Source organism: Diadema setosum, chromosome 3, assembly GCF_964275005.1.
Source record: "Diadema setosum chromosome 3, eeDiaSeto1, whole genome shotgun sequence".
In the NCBI taxonomy this organism is placed as follows: domain Eukaryota; kingdom Metazoa; phylum Echinodermata; class Echinoidea; order Diadematoida; family Diadematidae; genus Diadema; species Diadema setosum.
This window is the reverse complement of record NC_092687.1, coordinates 13,430,664-13,453,770: the sequence shown is the minus strand read 5'-3', so window position 1 is coordinate 13,453,770 and position 23,107 is coordinate 13,430,664. Positions and strand designations below refer to the sequence as shown.

Genomic DNA, 23,107 nt, shown 5'->3' with positions numbered 1-23,107 from the left:
TGTAGATGAGGTTGTAGCTTGTAAAGTTGTACATTTCACGCGAGCTGCGTATGTACCTGCTTCCAACAATCAACCGCATTTTCTTCGAACTATTACGGTCTGCTATGTCGAAATATTGGATCCCGTGAGATTTTCGTGCCAAAATTGATTTTCTTTTTTTTTTTTTTTATAGCCAACTTGGTCAATTTGGGGATGCTGAATAAAAAAAAAAAAAAAAAAAACTTTGATTCCATTTTTTTCGACCACGTCTTCAGCAACCATTCTGAATTTCAAAATGGCCGCCATAGCAAACTGTATTTTGACCCAGTTCTCATGATGTGATCATCATAGAAGGTTCAAATTTGATGCAAAAAGCATGTTTATGATGTCAGACATTCTGATACAAAGATTTCCTGATATTGTAGATTGTTTTGATACAATTTGAGGGCTGCCATCTTGAAATTCAAAATGTCCGCCATAGCTAAGGGGAGGGGGCGCATTGGGCGCAACTGCAGGCAATTACTGACAGCAACATCAGGAGAACTGCATAGCGATTGAATGCGAGCGAGCGAGCTTGAAAATTTTGACATTTTACAGTCCCAAAACTGCCGTTTGTAGCTATATTTTTTCGCTTTGGAAATTAAGGAGAGGGGGCGCACCGGGCGCAACTGCTGGCAATTACTGACAGCAACATCAGGAGAACTGCATAGCGATTAAATGCGAGCTAGCGAAGCGAGCGAGTTGAAAATTTTGACATTTTACCAAACTGCCGTTTTTAGCTATATTTTTTCGCTTTGGAAATTAAGGGGAGGGGGCGCACCGGGCGCAACTGCTGGCAATTACTGACAGCAACATCAGGAGAATTGCATAGCGATTAAATGCGAGCGAGCGAAGCGAGCGAGCTTGAAAATTTTGACATTTTACAGTCCCAAAACTGCCGTTTTTAACTATATTTTTTCGCTTTGGAAATTAAGGAGAGGACCTGGGCGCACCGGGCACAACTGCTGGCAATTACTGACAGCAACATCAGGAGAATTGCATAACGATTAAATGCGAGCGAGCGAAGCGAGCGAGCTTGAAAATTTTGACATTTTACAGTCCAAAAACTGTCGTTTGTAGCTACATATATATTTTTTCGCTTTGGAGGGAGGGGGCGCCCGGTGCTTTTGCGCCCCCTGGATCCGCCACTGGTAGTCAAGGGTGTCGATTTATGTTCATGATTGGGGGATGTATGACCAGCGAGGGGGCGTCGAAGTGACCAAGCGGGAGAAGGATGTCCAAAATCTGCACTTTATAATAGAGCATCCCCTAATTTGTTTGTGTTTGTGAGTGTGTGTGTTTCATATAGATGGAAAAGTTAGGAAATAGCCAAGGTCAAGTCTTATTATTGGCAATGCAAGGCATTTTAATATAGACTAGTATGTAAAGCAACACTGCAAAATCAATGATCAAGCTTTGATAGCAAATGTGTACAACCTATCAAACATCACATTGCGCAATATTGCAGCGATTCTTTTTGCCATTCCGATGTTCTGAGCACACTGCGCACATCCTGCTTGTATTCAAAATGCCAACCAGGAATCACACTGAATCACAATCTTTTGTCGTCTCCGGGCTTTTTGAACAATGTTTCACTATAATACCTCTGTAATTATATGGTTGAAAGAAATCTTAGAAAAATATTTTTTTTCTTGATCATCCTTTCATGTCGATTTCAAAAGCAGATTACTAACTCTTGAATTAACATTTTGGTATTTTTTTTTCCAGCGGATTGGGGGGGGGGGGGCACGTGCCCCCCATGCCCCCCCCCCCCCCCCGTAGTTACGCCACTGATCAAGACTCTACAAGAGCAAAGCGGGAGATTGTGCAGGTTGAAGTCATCACCGCCCAACTTCTGGAAGGCAAGGAATGTGTCACTGCACATTCTGCATTATTCAAGGCTTAGAGAATTCTTGATCCATTGGGACATCCTCAAATTTTCACCATGAAAGACATGACCAAGCAGACCTTTGTTTTTCGCAACAATTTGCAGAACATAATCTCTCAACAATCTCAATTGTGCTTTATAATGTCCTTTTCCAGTGATGGAGCAGACAACATGCGATGCAATATTAAGAATAAAGCAAAGATCTATTAGGAGAATGAAAATGTCAGTGTCTGTACGTAATAATCATCAACATCTCTGAAATTCCCTGTTGCTCTTTAAGTAGAATCTAATACATGCAATGGAATTAGGAAATCTGCTTCCTCGCTGTGACGGGTGACAGCTCCCATGGCATTTTTGATGAACCCTTTGTTTCTTTTTTTTCCGTGATGTGGTATCTGTGTCGGATGGAATTGACTGATCAGTATTTCAACTTTCAGGCTGATTGTTTGGCTCAGTTTTTGGGGGTTTCTAAGGCATGGGTATGAAAAATGAGCCTTTGTTAGTGAGAATGGGGAGAAGGCCATAACATTGTGAGATGGAGAGTGATTGTGGAATTACTTAGAACAGTAGAACTTATAACTTCCGATAATTGTATTGTCCAGCATTGACTGGATAATGACAGGTATATCAGACTGTTGTAACGGTAGAACAGTTATAAGAAGGTAGTGATCCTCTTAAGCGCAATGGATTTTGATCCAATCTTACACGGTGTATTTCAATTGCCAGAGTTAAATGTCTGGCCTTTCTCATATTATCCCAGATATATATTTTTCATTTTTAAATTCTTTCAGATACAAATTCTTATTACAGAACATGAAAACTTCCCTTTTCATCTCTTTCTAGAATATCCTCCTTGAATGTTTCCGATACCTGATTGCCAAACACCACATTCATCAGTTTCAATGCAGTGACAATTTTTGAGAATTCTGATGCATCCAAAGTGCCACAGAACTGAGCTATTATTGCCCCTTTGTATATAGTTTTCAAATCACTGGCGGTACAGCAGTAGGCCTAAGCATCTTGGAAGTCTTGGTAATTAAGAATGGCCCACAGAAGGGCAATCAGGAAAAAAAAAACTACTCATTGACATTCCTTATTCATTCTGTGTTATTCCAGAAATACATCCAGCAATTATGAGCCCCCCTGATGAGTTGTTTCATTTTGGGGTGAACAAACAAGCTTGTGAATGGGATGCCTGGTAGGTTGACCATGGCATTTTTTTGCCATTTGCGAGATTTTTCCTTGTTTGTGTTCATTCTCTCGAGGCAGCATCAAGTTTTTGAAGAGCATCTTTAATCATATGAATGCTTGCTTTTGTACAAATAATTGATAACTGGGGTTAAATATAACTATGAACGAGTTTCCACGACACCAAACAATGTATTGCCTGAGAGGCAAAAACAAATCACGTGTGTATTAAGCGCATAGCTGAAACACGCAGTTCTCGAACCACCCGCGTGGCTATTATGGGATCTGGGATGTAAGGCTTACACGCTTGCCCACACTTATGGAAAGTGGTATGAGACCCCTCCCCTCCCCCACCCCCTGACGCAGATTTTACCCCTCAGGATGGCTTAATGACGTCATTGGAACCTCGTCTTTATAGTCTGAATTTATGGCGGCCATTTTGAATGAAGAGATGGCTGTCGTTCTGCGTGACCTGAAAATGAATTTGGTCTAAATAAACTAAGACAATTTTGGCAAATTCATCTAAGGTGCTTACAACGCTATTATATATGTGACCCTGCACCTCAAAACAAACAAAAAGTCGCCAGACATGAATTTTTAGATAAGACAATATTCTGAAAGAGCAGACTTTAAGCTTTAAAATGATGTAACTCAAATCAAATGGACTCTTCTAACCTATCTAAATATTGGAAAGAAAGCACAAACTCAGGAAAACTGTGAACTGAGAAAAGAGGCTCTGAAGTACAGTGTCTATTCAAGCGCTTTGCATAATCTCTACCAAGTCGTGCTGGCTGTGCGATGAATGGGACAAAAACAGGAAGTAAACCACCAGAGTAACAACAATGAAGGGATTATCAGATTAAACTGAAATTAAGGGTGCCTCATTAACACATTCTGTCCATAATTAATGCCAACTTTCAAAGCAGTAGCCCTATCCTTTCAAAAGTTATTAGAGTTGAAAGTGAAGAGTGTGGACAAGGTTTTTCAGAAATGAAAAAGGGATTCTAAAGACACACCTAATCACACTATTCTACCAAAAATGTTCGAGATAAACTGCTAAAAAACACACTTTCCTGCCCGTTTTATGATACCAAATTTTAGCATAATGTAAAAGAAGACCCGCTCTTTCAGAAAATAGGAAAAAGTCAAGTTGGGCTAGGTTGACCCATTTCACTTATTTTCAGTCCTCACGCAAAATCAGTGTGTGCGACTTTATGTTCGTTTTGAGGTGCACGGTCACATATAAAGAGTTTGTTCGCAAACACCGATAAGTCCATTTTTGAAGACAGTCCCTGTCATAAAGTACAAAATAATACCTTTTAAATGATATATTGGTCACTACATATAAAGGTACATTTTGAAGTTATGGTCAAAAGAAGCAAAACATTTCTTATAATTATCTTTATTTTTCTTGACCTTTAATCGCAAATATCTCCATTTTGCAAGTATGGACTTATCGGTTTTTGCGAACAAACTCTTCAGTCTGGCCTATGGCCACAATCTAAAATGTGAAGATGGTGGCCTATCTCATGATCCACAAAAGGAAACAATTGTACTGGAACGTTGGACACCACAAGCATGTGCATTACTGAAAATTTGATGCTGCTACAATAATTGCAACATGAGATATGGGTAAAAACGCTATGGCGGCCATTTTTAATTTCAAGATGGCAGCCTATAAATTGTATCAAAACAATCCAGAATATCAGAAAATGATAAATCAGAGTGTCTAACATCACAACCATGCATTTTGCACCAAATTTGAAGCTTCTACAATGCTTACTGTATGAGATATAGTTCAAAATACTGTTTGTTATGGCGGCCATTTTGAAATTAAAGATGGCAGCCTACAAATTGTATCAAAACAGTGCAAGATATCAGAAAAAGATATACCAGAGTGTCTGACATCACAACCATGCCTTTTGCACCAAATTTGAAGATTCTACAATGCTCACTTAATGAGATATGGATAAAAATACAGTTTGCCATGGCGGCCATTTTGAAATTCAAAATGGCGGCTGAAGACGTGGTCCGAAAAAAATGGAACCAATTTTTTTTTTTTTTTTTTTTTTTGATTCAGCACCCCGAAATTGACAAAGTTAGCCCCCCCCCCCCCAAAAAAAAAAAAAAAAAAAAATCAATGTTGGCACAAAAATTTCACGGGATTACATAGTAGCCTCTACTAAACCATGCTTATGCTCGCCACTCCGGCTGCCCTGCCTGGCTGTCAATCACGATGCTGTCTGCTCCCCGCATATTACCAGCGGGGTTACGTACGTAGGGCGCTCATAAGAACTGCGAATCGAATGTAAAGGCCGTGTCACACCATTCCGGGCAACCTACGCGGGCTTGTGGCGAGGAGGTAGTTTCCAGCACGTAGAAGATTTTCAGCGGGCGAACAAGAATGTTTGCAATTTGCATTCATGCCTTGTCACACTGTACCGGGGAAGTTTTGCGGCTTGACTTGCGGGGAAACAAATTTACTCCCCGGAGCTCTCCGCAGTTGGTCCGCACCTGACATTATCTAGCGCGTAGTTGTCCGGAGGTGCTCACGCAAGTCCGATTTAACCGCAGCCAAGTTTTGAGCATGACCAAAACCTTTTCCGGGTGAGTCGCGGGAATGCCCGTAGAGGTCCACGCAGAACGCCAGTAGGAGGCCCTTAGCGGCAACACTTCCCAGGCAACTCCCACGCAGGTACTTAGCAGTCCCGTACGCAGCCAAGATAATGAAATTCTGTGGGATTTCAGCCATTCCATTAGAGGAATTCCTTCACTGAGTTGTCAGCCCTCACGCGACTGGTACAAAGGTCACACAGTATAACTCGCAAGTATAATTTAAGTAGAACGCGTCTAGCAAGTAGACACATGCGCTGACTCGCTCAAATCCTTTTCCGCCCTCAGGAATGTCCGGTATGCTAGAAAATCCCTACACGTAACAAGCCCGAGTAGCACGGAAAGGTGTGGCAGGGCCTAAACACGGTTGCGGGTAAAAATATATGCGTGCGCACCTCCGGGCGACTACGGTTGAGATACATGCTAGGTACTGTCATGTGTGGATCATCTACGGGAACCTCCGGGTAGTCAAAAATGCTCTTTGCAAGTCGCACGCAAGGCTTGCCCGGAAAGGTGTGACACGGCCTTAAAATAGCGAGCACGTACGTACATTGTACGCACGCAGTGATCACACGTGATCATGTATGTACAGTATGCGAGTTCGTTCATTCGTGTACAAATTGGGCGAGCTATAGAATTTAAGGTTTGTCCACGGGCTTGCGCACATCAAAATTTCAGCTCAACTTATGAATAATTCATATCCCACTGTTAAACGGGGTCATGAAGGCGGTTTTCTTAAAACGTTGATTTCCTAGACCACTCGACACAGTCAACAAAAAAAAAAAAAATCCCCAGTATCTCCGAATGCTTTTTTGAGTCCTGTGACGGAAGAGTAAGGAAATAATTACTGTCATTTTTTTAATAGAAGTCGACCTCTCTCGACTTTCGGATCCCTTTGTTGCAGCCCGAGTCACCTTTTATTTTGTAACATTGATTTGATCGGTTTTGTTGTTGTTATTTTCGTCGGTTCCCCTAGTTATAGTATATGATCTAAAACTATCTATATTTCAAAGTTCCCCTAACCTGATATATCACGGGACCTGCTGATGTACACGCTTGCTTTTACACAATCCCCATTAAATTTCTCGCATAATGACCATATCTCAAAACTAACTTCAGTAAATTCCGGGGAAATTTCATGTACTTTATGTTTTGTAAAATGATTGTATTGTATAATTATACCTTCTTGTGCTCTTTGTGAAAAATTTGAAAATAAATTTAAAAAAAAATTATGATGAAAACGGTACTTCTGTTAATACCATTGCGACGAATGTGAATCGTATGACTAATGCCCAGAGGTATACTTCCGCACCCGTTATGCAACCAAAATTATTCCTCTCCCTAGTCTGGAGTAGAGAAGAAGCCCTCGAAGATTCCAGACGGGGCAAAATTGATGTCAAAGACGCCAGGCGACAGCCAGCCTGAAAGCGTTACGATGATCCTTATGAAGTCTGGGGCAGATGTAACTGCCAAAGACAGTAGAGGGCGCACTCCACTTCATATAGCCGCTTTTCACGGAAACTCCGAAGCGGCGGGTCATCTGCTGGAGAGTGAAGTCACTTTTATTGAGGTATTTAGGTTTAACTTTGTAAACAACATTTTTTTCCCCTGTAACACCCAAAATTAGGTATGTATTTCAAAATGGACAGAGCATTTCATAAGCTTTGATGTCTCTTAGCAATGATATACATTACCTGTTCAAATGTAACAACTGCAGAATGTAACAACTGCAGCATAATTTTGTGTCAACAACTAACATTCACAGGGTCCTGGATTCAGGTAAAGACAATACTGTCCGAAAATGCCATCATTACTGTAAAATTTGCTTTAGATCAGATTTGTACCGTTTAAATGCTGCCATTACGAATTCCATTACAACATCTTTTGTGTTAATAACTTAACACTCTCGTTGTGGAAAATAACTGTCCAGTAATTCTGTTATCAATTAAGCTGTATTTTTACTTTGGAAACCATAGTGCGAGGACCAGCGCGGCATCACGGCCCTCCTTGTCGCCTGCATTCACGGGAAGACCGATGTTGCTCTCATGCTCATTAACAAAGGCGCCGAACTGAACGTGTGGGACGAAAACCGCGACACCCCGCTGCACTTCGCGTTCAGGGAGGGAAAGAAAAAAATCGCCCGCAGAATCATTGAGAAGGGCAAGCAAAAAAAATGCTTGCTTAAGGTGAGATTACTATTAATCCTTTATCTCTCCCTGTCCACCCCTCCATAATAATATAATACACATGCATGCATGTATTATCGTTTTGTGTGTTATATCTGAAGTATGAAACATAGTAGAATGGTTACACTAGTATTGAATTACATGGATAACTGCATGCTAAACAATTCCATGCTATCTTTCACTCCCAGTTGCTGACAACAAAAAACCGGAACGATGTGGCACCGATTCACGAGGTGGTGAAAAAAGGCCACAAGGAACTAGTTGAACTCGCAGTGGAACATGGTGAGATTCACAGACTAGGCAGGGGCCTTGGTCTTATTTCTTTCTCTCGGAATTGAAATGCACAAGTAACTGCTGCCAACGGCGTAGCCAGGATTTCATCTTAGGGGGGGGCGGTTAGTCTGCGAGGGAGGGAAGCGACCGAGCCCGAGCGAGCGGAGCGAGCGAGGGGGGGGGGGGGGGAGGGTGTGGGAGGGGGGTGTCCCCCCTCCCACGGTAAGAACTTTTTTGCATTTGGATGTTGTAAATGGTGCAATTTGATGCATGTTTTTGCGCGTTTTATCGACGTGAAACAGTCCCACTTGTTAATGGTAGCAGTTTATTTTGATGTAGATTATTATTGAACAATTTGCCTATAAAAGGGTATAATTTAGATACACTTCTTGTATTAATTCTTTTCACTGAATATCATGAACGCGACTGAACCCGAGCGAGCGGAGCGAGCGAGGGGGGAGGGGAGGGTGTGGGAGGGGGGTGTCCCCCCTCCCACGATAAGAACTTTTTGCATTTTGATGTTGCAAATGGTGCAATTTGATGCATGTTTTTGCGCGTTTTATCGACGTGAAACAGTCCCACTTGTTTAAGATAGCAGTATATTTTAGTGTAGATTATTATTGAACAATTTGCCTATAAAATGGTATAATTCAAATATTCTTTTCACTGAATATCATGAACGCGACTGAACCCGAGCGAGCGGAGGGAACGAGGGGGTAGGGGAGGGTGTGGGAGGGGGGTTTCCACGGTGAGAACTTTTTACATTTTGATTTTGCAAATGGTGCAATTTGATGCATGTATTTGCGTGTTTTAACGACGTGAAACAGTCCCACTTGTTTAAGATTGCAGTATATTTTAGAGTAGATTATCATTGAACAATTTGCCTATAAAATGGTATAATTCCAATACACTTCTTGTATTAATTCTTTTCACTGAATATCATGAACGCGACTGAACCCGACCGAGCGGAGTGAGCGAGGGGGTAGGGGAGGGTGTGGGAGGGGGGTTTCCCCCCTCCCACGGTGAGAACTTTTTACATTTTGATTTTGCAAATGGTGCAATTTGATGCATGTTTTAACGACGTGAAACAGTCCCACTTGTTTAAGATTGCAGTATATTTTAGTGTAGATTATTATTGAACAATTTGCCTATAAAATGGTATAATTCAAATATTCTTTTCACTGAATATCATGAACGCGACTGAACCCGAGCGAGCGGAGGGAACGAGGGGGTAGGGGAGGGTGTGGGAGGGGGGTTTCCCCCCTCCCACGGTGAGAACTTTTTACATTTTGATTTTGCAAATGGTGCAATTTGATGCATGTATTTGCGTGTTTTAACGACGTGAAACAGTCCCACTTGTTTAAGATTGCAGTATATTTTAGAGTAGATTATCATTGAACAATTTGCCTATAAAATGGTATAATTCCAATACACTTCTTGTATTAATTCTTTTCACTGAATATCATGAACGCGACTGAACCCGACCGAGCGGAGTGAGCGAGGGGGTAGGGGAGGGTGTGGGAGGGGGGTTTCCCCCCTCCCACGGTGAGAACTTTTTACATTTTGATTTTGCAAATGGTGCAATTTGATGCATGTTTTAACGACGTGAAACAGTCCCACTTGTTTAAGATTGCAGTATATTTTATATCATGAACGCGACTGAACCCGAGCGAGCGGAGCGAGCGAGGGGGAGGGGAGGGTGTGGGAGGGGGGTGTCCCCCCTCCCACGATAAGAACTTTTTGCATTTTGATGTTGCAAATGGTGCAATTTGATGCATGTTTTTGCGCGTTTTATTGACGTGAAACAGTCCCTCTTGTTTAAGGTAGCAGTATATTTTAGTGTAGATTATTATTGAACAATTTGCCTATAAAATAGTATAATTCAAATACACTTCTTGTATTAATTCTTTTCACTGAATATCATGAACGCGACTGAACCCGAGCGAGCGGAGCGAGCGGAGCGAGCGAGGGGGTAGTGGAGGGTGAGAGGGGAACCCCCCTCCCACGGTGAGAACTTTTTACATTTTGATTTTGCAAATGGTGCAATTTGATGCATGTATTTGCGTGTTTTAACGACGTGAAATAGTCCCACTTGTTTAAGATTGCAGTATATTTTAGTGTAGATTATTATTGAACAATTTGCCTATAAAATGGTATAATTCCAATACACTTCTTGTATTAATTCTTTTCACTGAATATCATGAACGCGACTGAACCCGAGCGAGCGGAGCGAGCGAGGGGGTAGGGGAGGGTGTGGGAGGGGGGTTTCCCCCCTCCCACGGTGAGAAGTTTTTACATTTTGGTTTTGCAAATGGTGCAATTTGATGCATGTTTTTGCGTGTTTTAACGACGTGAAACAGTCCCACTTGTTTTAGATTGCAGTATATTTTAGTGTAGATTATTATTGAACAATTTGCCTATAAAATGGTATAATTCCAATACACTTCTTGTATTAATTCTTTCCACTGAATATCATGAACGCGACTGAACCCGAGCGAGCGGAGCCAACGAGGGGGGAGGGGAGGGTGTGGGAGGGGGTGTCCCCCCTCCGACGGTAAGAACTTTTTGCATTTTGATTTTGCAAATGGTGCAATTTGATGCATGTTTTTGCGCGTTTTATCGACGTGAAACAGTCCCACTTGTTTAAGGTAGCAGTATATTTTAGTGTAGATTATTATTGAACAATTTGCCTGTAAAATGGTATAATTTAGATACACTTCTTGTATTAATTCTTTTCACTGTATATCACGAACTCGACTGAACCCGAGCGAGCGGAGCGAGCGAGGGGATAGGGGAGGGTGTGGGAGGGGGTGTCCCCCCTCCTACGGTGAGAACGTTTTGCATTTTGATGTTGCAAATGGTGCAATTTGATGCATGTTTTTGCGTGTTTTAACGAGTTGAAACAGTCCCACTTGTTTAAGGTTGCCGTATATTTTATTGTAGATTATTATTGAACAATTTGCCTATAAAACAGTATAATTCAAACACACTAGTCTTCTTGTATTAATTCTTACAACTGAATATCATGAACGCTGTCTGTTCAGCAATCAAACAGAAAAAGCATGCACACGAGGGTGTAGATAGGGGCATATCCCCTCCCACACGAAGGTGATTTTGCGTTTTCAGACCTGAAATTCAGCGATCTGGTGCAAATTTTTGGTGCAACACTTTTTCATCGAAGTGTTAAAATCACGGAATTTAGCTCTTATTCCGAATGTGCACCATCTGTGTGTATGTATAAAGTCTAGTGAGGTAGAACTTAGGGGAAGGGGGATTCCCCCTCCCGCTCGCGGAGCTTTTGCGTTTTTAGAATTGAAATAAAGCGATCTTGGTATAGCCACAGTCTACTTCTTTGCATGGCTGGGGGGGGGGGGGGGGGAACATGAAGAAGGCGTTGGCGAGTGTTATCTCCACTCTTCCCTTCCGATGGAGCTTGTATCTTTTTAAGGCTGAAATTGAGATATCTCGTATACGCATAATAAGCATATTTGATGGAATCAACATTTGGGTATTCAAAAAAAAAAAAGTGATGGGGGGGCTGAGGGAGGAAAGGGTCGATTAAAAGGGGAAATTCCCCTTATACATGAGGGAACCTTCAGTTTTCGGAATATTACTGAAAAGTCTTGTGCACTCAGAATTATTCAGAATTTTTTTTAATCTAAAAAGTGTACTTAGCTAGGGAAAGCGGCAAAGAGGGGGAGGGTTTGGGAGGGGGTATCCCCCTCCCAAGCACGAGAGATTTTGCATATTTTGAATTGAAATTCAACGATCTGGTGCACACTTTGAGTGAAATATTCAAAAAAATATATCTTATTTGATGAAAGGTTGCAAAGGAGACCCTCTTCATGTGCATGCATACAGTATACACGCATTTTTTTTTCCGCCTCCCAACTCCTCGGTCCAAATCTTAGGGGGGGCGACCGCCCCCATCGCCCCCCCCTGGCTACGCCAGTGATATACTGCTGCCAAGTTTTATGACAAACTTTATTCGACATTCTGTCATATACAAACGAAACGAAAATTATACCTAAAAGGTATTATACTAAAAAAAAAATATATATAAACAAACAAATGTGACTCGCTACAACAAAATGATCCTAAAGTCGGGCGAGGACGATTATTTGAAAATTGCATGACACGATTCCCTAATCTTTCTGCTTTAAATTGATATATAACAAATCTTATAAAGATAATCGGCTGCGGAGGTATCGATGTTTAAAAGAGAGCATGTCGAGACGTCAGGGAAATCACAGTTTCGAGAAAAGCGCCCTAAAAGTTCTCCTTGCGACGCAATCACGACCAAGGGACACGCAAGTCAGTATTCACCTCCAGACAATAGAAGGTAAGCCCTAGCAACCCCCGCAATGCTCATTCAAACACAGCGTCGGCGGTCTCCTCACTGACCAATCAGTGACCAGGATGCCAGGAGAAGCGGCTTGGCATAGCGCATCCCGCCCGCACGCACCATTCGACTGTACAGTGTGCGAGCTTCACGCTTCGGTTAGCGGCAAACAGCAAACTGACCAATGAGATCACTCTGGTCGTTGTTAGGGGCGGAGCCTATGTGTGGCGCTCAATCCAAATGTTCGAACCAGTTTCTGCTTCGATGAAACGCCAAAAAACATGGCCCAGAAAAACGCTATTTTCTGGTCTTTCCTGTCATCATTTCGCTTCAAAATTTCGACAGATGATAGAAGACATGTGAGACTCTAATAATATGTCAAAATCAGAAAATCGTAACTTTTGACCAATTTTGATGCTCTGACTTCAAACTCGATTTTCACGGCTTCGACCGTGCGCGACTTTAGGACCATTATGTTGTAGCGGGTCACAAATGTTCCGATATTAAGGGTCTGATAATCATCAAAGAGCAACTGACAATACGCCACCTAGTCCATGAGCTTTCTCGCTCTTTTCGAATATGAGGAGGAAATGATATCTATCTGAGTAATTAAAACGACATCCCCCTGCAGAAAATGATAAAGCTTGTGTTGATTTTTGTTTTACCATTTCATAGTTTTGATGAAGTGTATTTTCGTACTGTGTACGTTTTTAGGTTGTTGGATAACCAAAAGGGATACTTTAAAAATACATTATAAACTAATCAAACAAATATATGCACAAAGTGAATCAATGTCACCAAAAAAAAAAAAAAATAACTAAGTGAAAGAACATACAAATGAAGAGTTTGTTCGCAAAACCCGATAAGTCCATATATGCCAAACTTGGGAGATATTTGCGATTAAAGGTCAAGAAAAGTAAAGAGAATAATAAGACAATTTTTTGCTTCTTTTGACCATAACTTTAATGTAGTGACCAATATATCATTTAGAAGGTATTATTTTGTACTTTATGACAGAGACCGTGCTTCAAAATCTTCAAAAATGGACTTGTCGGTTTTTGCGAACAAACTCTTCAAATAAACAGCTATCTGATTTGGTGAAACATGATATGTTAAATAATCAAATGAAGAGCAAAAAAAAAAAAAAAAAAAAAACACTTTTCCTTCTCTCTCTCCTCCTTTCACTGGCAGTGCCGACATGTTCACTCGTGCAGTTGACCCGATATTGACTATTATTTGAAATATGTAATCTTATTAATCTAATGATATATGTGACCGTGCATCACACAACGATCAAAAAGTCGCACGCAGTGATTTTGTGTGAAGACTGAAAATAGAAGAAATGGGTCTACCTAACCAATATTGGGTTTTTCATATTTTCTGAAAGAGCAGGTCTTCTTCTGCATTATGTTAAAATTTGGGATCATAAAACAAACAGGAATTCGTGTTTTCAGCATTTTCTCCCGAACACTTTTTGGTGGAATAGTGTGATTAGGTTTTTCTCATAGAGCCCTCTTTTCATTTCTTAAAAACCCTGTCCATACTTATCACTTTCAACTCCAATAACTTTGGAAAAAATAAAGCTACTGCTTTAAAAGTTAGCATTCATCATCTACAGAATGCAAGCATGCTTAGTTTTAGCTTTATTTGATAATCCCTTCATTGTTGTTGCTCCTCTGGTCGACATCCTGTTTTTTGTTCCATTCATCCCCCAGCTAACATTGCTTGGTAAAGATTAAGTGCTTAAATAGACCCTGGACTTCAGAGCCTGTTTTCTCAGTTTGCACTTACCAGAGTATGTCCTTTCTTTCCAATATTTAGATAGGTTAGGAGAGTTCATTTGAATTGAGTTATACATCATTTTTAAAGCTTAGAGTTAACTCTTTAAGAATCTGCTCTTAACTAAAAATTCATGTCTTGCGACCTTTTTGTGTCTTTGTTTTAGGGTCACATATAGAACAGGTCCATAGACATCGCGTCTTCAAATCATATAAAATAATAACAAAATGTTGTAAGTATATAATTATCTATTAAACGCATAAAATATCTGTGCGTGTGCACATTTATATGGGTGTCCTTCCCTTTATGTTTTCCTAACGCTAGAGGAAAAAAAAAAAGAGAGAAATTGAACCGTGGGTCCTTTTTTTTTTCTTCTACAGTGGGAACTGCGCAGGTTGATGAGATAGACAATGAAGAGAAGGACGATGACGAATGGGAATCCATTGACGTGAAAAGTTTGCTGAAGAGCGGCGGCGAGAACAACAACACTCCCCTCCACGAAGCCTGCATTGTCGGTCGTCTGGAAATGGTGAAGATGCTCTGTGAAAAGGGCGCGAAAGTCAACGTCCGAAACTGGGATTGCCAATCCCCACTGCATTTCGCATGCTCAAACAACCATCAACAAGTTGCTAAATATTTGATCAATGAGTAAGTGCCAAATGTCTGCCCAGATGTGCGAAAGATTTATGCTGTCCATTTTTTTTTTTCAGCCAAACAATGTGGAACAAGCTTACAATTTTTTCCTATTAATTCCTTGAAATATTCATATGCACTATCCATTATTTGAACGCTTCAGTGACTTGGTTTTAACAATCCCCACATTTCTCAGGGGGGCAGACATGAGCCTTAGAGACGATGAGGATCTAACGCCTCTCCAGACGGCGGCGAATTCAAATAGCTTCGACACCATCATCGCCCTGCTCCAGTGCAACCTGGACACGAGCACAAACGCCAAAGACAACCAGGACACCGCCGCTGAGCTACTCAAATGGGCAGCAGAGGAGAACAAGGCCGATACTCTAAATGTAGGTCGTGTTTTAGCTGTCACGGTTTTGTAGCTGAGTAATACTTTGTTTCTTAATTCTTTTTTTCCCTCTCACTAAATAAAAATGGTGCATTTCCTGATACTTCCCCTCTACCCATTCGTTTTACGTGATCTGTACAATTGCCTCTTTTCCATCGTACACTTCTTCTTTCCGTACCTCTTCATTTCTTGTCTTTTTCGTTCTTTCTTTTTTTTTTTTTACATTTCTTTTCTTTTTCTTTTCTGTATTTTTTTTTTCTTTTTCCCTAGTCATCGTCCTCCTCCCTTTTGTTTGTACAGTCGACTCCTATTATAACAAAGTCTTCCAGACCGGTAGTTTTCTTTCGTTATATCGAAATTTTGTTGTAACCGAACAAATTAACAATAGAAGACACAGAGCCAATGGTAATTTTGTGACCGGGACTTATATTTCCTTGTAACAAGAGTTTTGTTATAACCGTGTCCGTTATGACGGGATCGCACTCTATCAATTTCTTCGGCTCCACCTATCACGTCTTTCTTTCCTCCATTCTTTTCCACCAGTCCACACTTTTTTTCCCGTTTTCTTCATTTAAATGTACCTGATACTGGATGATGAGTTTAGATCATACTCATTTGTTTAATATATTATTTTGAGCCTCTGCGAAAAGAAATTGATAGGATATCCATCTGATCAGCAAATGGTACATTTAAAGTCATGACCTTCATTAGGATACTTACTGTCATGATATGACATATTTTGTATTTGTCGCGTAATAATTTGTCCTATTTTATCTTTTTTCGTCATGAAGATCATGTAAGAAATTGATGTTTTTTTTTTTAATGGCTAGAAAAGAAGTGCAAATTTAAAAATAAAGACTGTGTCAACATGACCACATAAGAAGATTTTGCGATGCACAATGAAAGTAAAAGACAGTGATTTCGAATTAAATATTTTTTAGGATGAGTAGACCCTATGTGACGTCAAAATAAGAGGAAAGGGTATCCCTGGTAGTATGCCTCATACTATCTGGAATGTGGACGTCATTCACGACGGCAAACACAAGTTTCTAGCTAGTTCAAGGCAGGACCATTTCAAAGAATGTTGGTTTCCGTTGATAGGAAGTGATGACGTCAAGCGGCGGCTTGACCAATGCAAAATGAGATACACAGGAAAGTTTTAACAGGCAGAAAACGTCAACCAATAAGAAAAGGGGGCAGGACTTTTGTAAAAACTTTCCAGGAAATCACTTCATTTAACTGAGTTTACATGGAGACCTATGGTCCAACAAATGTATGAATATGCAATGTTTAGGCACAAAATTCAGATGCCATAATTTTCGGAACACTCAGGACCATGCTACGGTACTTCGAGATTGCGAAGTTAGAGAGTAGCAGAGTATCATTTGGAATCAGTGTGATTCAGGGATTGTTGCATTTCGGCTCGGACAGCCTGACCGTCCAGAAAAGAATCTTATAGGAGTATTCGAGTTTAAACACCAACAACTGTTGTAAGTACACGATCATTTAATTGAAAGTCATTTGTGCAATGTACGTTTCTAGGTAATTCCCGATATAGCATTGCATGTGTGATGTTTGTATGTCAAACCGAATTTTAATTGCATTGCTGAAGAAATAGAACCCAGAACAACGCTTAGATTTTAATGGGTTGATTAATCATTTTTTCCTTAATGTTGAAAGATAATGATGCATTGTGAAACATTATGGAAATTATTTGTGAAAAACAGGATGGTATTATAAATGTGTTTTGTTAAAGTTGCATATGAATAGAATCAGGAATAACAAAAGACCTCAAATTATAAGGGAAGTATCATGTTATCAAATTAACATGGTGTTTAGGGTTCCAGCGAAGACCAAGTTTAGGGTTCAAGAGAGAGCCACACTTTAGGGTTCCAGAGAGGACCACAGTTCAGGGTTCCGACAAGAACCGAAGTTGGGAAGCCAACGACCAGGACAGGGAGATGTCCCGCTACTTCAGGCAGGGCATCATCGACAGCCTGGAGCAACCAAGCACGGGAGCTTCTAGAATTAACCAACGAGCAGAGCATCCAAGCTCAAGGACAAGTGGATTGGATATCTGTACTCAAGTTTGTACAATGTTATTATCGTAAGCCATCACAACCTTGAGATCAGTACAATAAATCTCATTGATTGTTATAATGTAAGAATACTGTGTGATTGCCTACTTATTTCGAGGCACATTAGTTGCGCAAGTCGAAAGAGTTGATTGAATGAATGGTCTGCTAACAATCTGCTGCATTTGGAGTCAACCTTTGACTAAAAGATCCCAGTCGCAGGGAGGACTGTCGTTCCCCACATTCAGAGGAAAGTCCCCTGTGACACTTATCTCGCTTGGAATACGTAAGTTCCACGAATTCTGGCATCAAAGGGCATAAAACTGTGATCATAGATGCTTTGCATTCGTTTTCTCTCATTGATTTAGCTACTTCTTCACCAAGGCCGCAAACTAGTTGGCATGAGCGATGAGAAGATCACAAAATTCATCCACGGTGCATCGAAGAACGGACACACTAAGTGAGTCGAACCGGACTCAAATTTACTAGCAAATGTATATCCATGTGCTCATCAAAACAACGAAAAAATTTGCTATTTTTATTGCCATTAATGCTTCCGTCAGCATTTTACAATTTCTTGTCACACAGAAGTCTCTTGCAAATACATCCAACACATACAAAAAATACCCATTTCAATAATCAAACCTTATTGTTAATCCTTACAGAATTCCCTCAAACATATACGATATAAACCTCCTGACTCCAAAGGAAAATATAATAATAAGTCAATAATGTTACAATATGTAACGAAGTGAATACATAGTACCTTTAGCATAACATAACAACTTTAAAACTCGCTTTATTACCAAGCACCCTCTGTAGCCCCTCATGTGCAAACACCTATAAAACATAAATAAAGGACGGCCTGACTTTGCTACCACACGCATTTCCCATAGATACTGCCCAAGTATACTAGGGATTGGTCCTCAACGGGTAATTTTTTTTTTTTTTTTGGCTTTCCTACTTACACGCTTTTTGTTTTTCGTTTACTGCCAATTCCTGGAGCTCTCTCAACCATTCTAACAGAATATACAATCTATGTTGCTTAGAAATTGTGATAAGCACAAATCATATTGTATAAATAATTCAAAATGTGCATTTTTCAAGTTTAGTTTCAGATTATGGAAGTTTATTTTCTTTTTGAGATTTTGTCCGTGAAAAAGTTGCAGAAACCAATAACGTACAGTCGCCTATACATCATGTAATGGTGACACTTTTTATTCTCCTACATACATTATGCATTTCCATCTCTCACTCCATCTCTCTCCTTCTCTCCTATATCACTCTCCCGTTCTATATCTTTTCTTCTGTCTCCTGTGCCTCTAACTCACTTTTCCTCCCTCATTCTCCCTTCCCCGTTCCCTGCAGAACCGTGGCAGCTCTAATTCGATGGAAAAGGGAGGTGGTCGATGACTGCGATGGTGACGGCAACACTCCGCTCCATCAAGCCGCCGAAGCCGGACACGACATCACTGTCCAGGAGCTCATCAAGGCAAAGGCAAACGTGAACGACTCGACGTGAGTGATAATGTACAAGTTTGATTGCAGCCAATGTCCTAAAAGCAATAAAAAAGGAAACAGAACAAAAACGGTGCCACGTCAGGGTCCCGTTTCATAAAACATGTTACCAGTTAGAACTGGCACATTTATATGACAAATTTACCTTCAGCCGATCAGATCAAATGATTTCAGAAACCTATAACAACTATCCTACCTTGTTATTGATAACTAGTTATATGAAACGGGGCCCTGGTTAGTTTATGTCTGCTTTCCGATATACGTAGCACTCAAAGTCGTTCTCTCATATTTTATTTTACTTTTCCATGCCGTCAAACCCCGTTTGAGGCGAGACCCCATCGCCAAACGAAGCTGATGGGGTGCTATACCCCCCTAACGATTCCTCATTTGAGAAGTGGGAGTAGATGTATTTGCCCACTGCCAAATAACTTTCTACTCAGGCGTGGCAAACCTGGAGGCCAAGCCAGGGTTTAATGACTGCAACAGCTGTCATATTACGTAAGAGCATGATAAGGATATCTGCCTGTGGCAGACCATTCAAAGTGCACTCAATTTTCTCTATTCTTTCTAAAGTATTAGATTTTATATTCTATTGAGAAATTCTATAGTCATCCGTTTTGAATTTCGAACGATAAAATTTGACCCACAAATAACGAAAATACAGAAATAAGAAGGAGAGCATAGTAGAAGTTTGTCGACACACACACGCACCATGGAGCTACATAGCCCATGCCAAAACCAAAACAATCTCCTCCTCTCGCGGGTGCCCCCCCCCCCCCCTGTGGCGGTGACTGATGCTTAGATTAGGCCAGGGTCAAGAAACAGGTGTTTTATATCTTTGGTTTTTAAGTCCTTGATTGCCAACATATTATACACTGGCATTGTCTACAGGGGTGTAGCTTCTTCAAACGAGAGATTTGCCTCATGTACCAATTGTAAGAAAACATGAGGAACTTGAAATTTTGCAGTGATTTGTATACGTTAGAACGTGAAGTCATCTTTTTTTTTTATTAGATTCATCGTGAAATGAGATGACTATGACTTCGGGTGACAGGTGGGCATTTGGCGATTGAAGAATTTACACACTGAATCAATGACATAGTATAAAACTTTGAATCATTAGCTATTTGTCATTCTGTAAAATATGCTCGATTACGCCCACCTCGACGTTCGGCTAAATAAAATGCACTGGATGCAACTTCTACCAATAATTTGCAGGAATTCGGAGAGTGGTAACAAACAAACACCTCTTCACTATGCTGCCGCCAACGGCTGGATCCGAACAGTAAATCTGCTCCTCAAGTCAAAAGCTAACATCAACGCAGTTGACACGTTACAGGTTTTTTCCTCTTCCTGTCTCCTTTTCATTCATTCATTCATTCTTTCTTTTTTTTTGGGGGGGGGGGGGGAGGGAGAGAAGTTGGAGCACTCGACTCGATTATCGACTAAATAATTATGAATTTCATTATGAATTTGAATATGCACAAACTAGACGGCGTTAACGAACGAATACAATGAACTCGAAGAAGAGGTTAAAATGCAACCTGAGTTTGCCAAGACTGTGACAGTAAGAGAGTATGGAAGATTTTTTTTTTTTTTTTTGCTTCCCTGATTGTGATATAAGATGACTGCATTGAGTTTTATTTGGAGGGTGTAAAATCGTCATGGTATCATGCATCTTATATACAAAAAAAAAAGAATAAATATATATATATATATTATATATGTATATAACAGTGTCATCATCATGATCAAGAAATTGAAATCACATTTAAAGTGAACATGACTATAGCTGTGATAAGCAATACAATATTCTTTATAGATGACTCCTCTGCATCTCGCTTGCAAAAATGGTCACACCGACACGGTCAAACTCCTCGTCTACAGCGAGAACACAGAGAAGGCCGACATTCTTCTCCGAGACGAATATGGTCTGAACTGCCTAGACCACGCCATCGACAACGGCCATGAGTACGTGTAGGAAAAGCAACAGTTTGATAATATTTGAGTAAATATACATATATATGAAGAGTTTGTTCGCAAAAACCGATAAGTCCATATTTGCCAAATGGAGATATTTGCGATTAAAGGTCACGAAAAATAAAAAGAAAAATAAGAAAATGTTTGCTTCTTTTGACCATAACTTCAAAAATGTACCTTTATATGTAGTGACCAATATATCATTTAAAAGGTATTATTTTGTACTTTATGACAGAGACCGTACTTCGAAATCTTATAAAAATCTTCAAAAATGGACTTATCGGTTTTTGCGAACAAACTCTTCATATATATATATGTCCCCACAAAAAAAAAAAAAAAATTACAACGGGGCCCTATGCAATGATATCTTTAAAAATATAGCATCAATCTAAATACAAATTCAGGGTATGAAACTATCTCATTGCCTACATCTTACAGAAAACCCCATTCGGTTTGCTTCAGTTGTCAAAGAGAAATGAGGAATTTTGTAGAGGATGTCGGGAATCTCTTTTGTCCAAGTTCTGTTTATTGTTCACACACAAAATCATCGAAGTGCTAAACTTGGAAGAATCAGAGACTCATGACATGCTTTACTACAATCCACATTTCTCTGTGACCGCTTAACCAAATCGAATGGGAATTTCTGCAAAATAGAACTAAGATGTTATATTTTACGAAACTGAAGTAGCATTGAAAAAAAAAAATCATATTGTACGTTATCAATGCGAAAATCTGATTGTAATTTTTGTGTGACATACTGCAGTATGTCCTCCCAAAATTACAATCAATTTTTCGAATTGATAACATCCAAAATGATCCACCTGTCTAAGTGCTGCTTCAGGGTCTTAAGATATAACATCTTAGCTCTATTTTGCAGAAAACCCCATTCAATTTGTGACCCTGCACCTCAAAACAAACAAAAAGTCGCCAGACATGAATTTTTAGTTAAGACCATATTCTCAAAGAGCAGACTTTAAGCTTAAAATGATGTATAACTCAAATGAAATGGACTCTCCTAACCTATCTAAATATTTGAAAGAAAGCACAAACTCAGGAAAAGTGTGAACTGAGAAGAGAGGCTCTGAAGTACAGTGTGTATTCAAGCGCTTAATCTTTACCAAATCGTGCTGGCTGTGCGATGAATGGGACAAAAAACAGGAAGTTAACCACCAGAGTAACAACAATGAAGGGATTATCATATTAAACTGAAATCAAATATGCCTCATTAACACATTCTGTCCATAATTAATGCCAACTTTCAAAGCAGTAGCACTATCCTCTCAAAAGTTATTAGAGTTGAAAGTGAAGAGTGTGGACAACGTTTTTCAGAAATGAAAAAGAGATTCTAAAGACACACCTAATCACACGATTTTACCAAAAAATGTCGAGATAAACTGCTAAAAAAAACCCACACTTTCCTGCCCGTTTTATGATACCAAATTTCAGCATAATGGAAACGAAGAACCGCTCTTTCAGAAAATGTGAAAAAGTCAAGTTCGGCTAGGTTGACCCATTCATTTATTTTCAGTCTTCACGTAAAATCAGTGTGTGCGACTTTATGTTCGTTTTGAGGTGCACGGTCACATTTGGTTAAGCGATCACAGAGAAATGTAGATTGTTGTAAAGCATGTTGTGAGTCTGATTTTTCCAAGTTTAGCACTTCGATGGTTTTGAGTGTGAAAAATAGACAGAACTTGGACAAAAGAGATTCCCGACATCCTCTATAAAATTCCTCATTTCTCTTTGACCACTGAAGCAAAATGAATGGGGTTTTCTGTAAGATGTGGGCAATGGGTTATAGTTTCATACCCTGAATTTGCATTTAGATTGATGAAATATTTTTAAAGATATCATGGCATAGGGCCCCGTTGTAATTTTTTTGTGGACATACGGTATGTGTGTGAGTGTGTGTGTGTGTGTGTGTGACCGTGCATCACAAAATGTCGCACCCCTTGAGGACTCAAAAGGGTGAAATGGGTCAACAAAGTCAATATTGAGTTTTTCATATTTTCTGAAAGAGCTATCCTTCTACATTATTCTTTAGCTTGGGACCATAACATCGATGAGAAAGTGTGTTTTTAGCAGTTTTTTTTTCTACAACCCTTTAATGGGGGAGAATAAAAAAAGATCGGGTATATCTTACAATCCCCTTTTCATGTCTTGAAATCCTATGCACACTCTTCACTTTCAAGTCTAATAACTTTTGAAAGGATAACTCCACTG

General features: G+C 40.0%; 1 protein-coding gene across 1 annotated transcript in view; it reads left to right on the top strand.

The window, feature by feature from the left end:
• The window catches only part of LOC140246558 (uncharacterized), a 144,840-nt gene that overhangs the window by 85,589 nt on the left and 36,144 nt on the right, over window positions 1-23,107 (top strand). Inside the window, exons 4-13 of the mRNA XM_072325901.1 lie at window positions 7,053-7,277; window positions 7,684-7,893; window positions 8,082-8,175; window positions 12,443-12,480; window positions 14,709-14,935; window positions 15,117-15,312; window positions 17,755-17,846; window positions 18,755-18,904; window positions 20,123-20,243; window positions 20,727-20,875. Coding sequence (XP_072182002.1) covers window positions 7,053-7,277; window positions 7,684-7,893; window positions 8,082-8,175; window positions 12,443-12,480; window positions 14,709-14,935; window positions 15,117-15,312; window positions 17,755-17,846; window positions 18,755-18,904; window positions 20,123-20,243; window positions 20,727-20,875 — 1,502 coding nt within the window. The remainder of the gene's footprint in view (window positions 1-7,052; window positions 7,278-7,683; window positions 7,894-8,081; window positions 8,176-12,442; window positions 12,481-14,708; window positions 14,936-15,116; window positions 15,313-17,754; window positions 17,847-18,754; window positions 18,905-20,122; window positions 20,244-20,726; window positions 20,876-23,107) is intronic.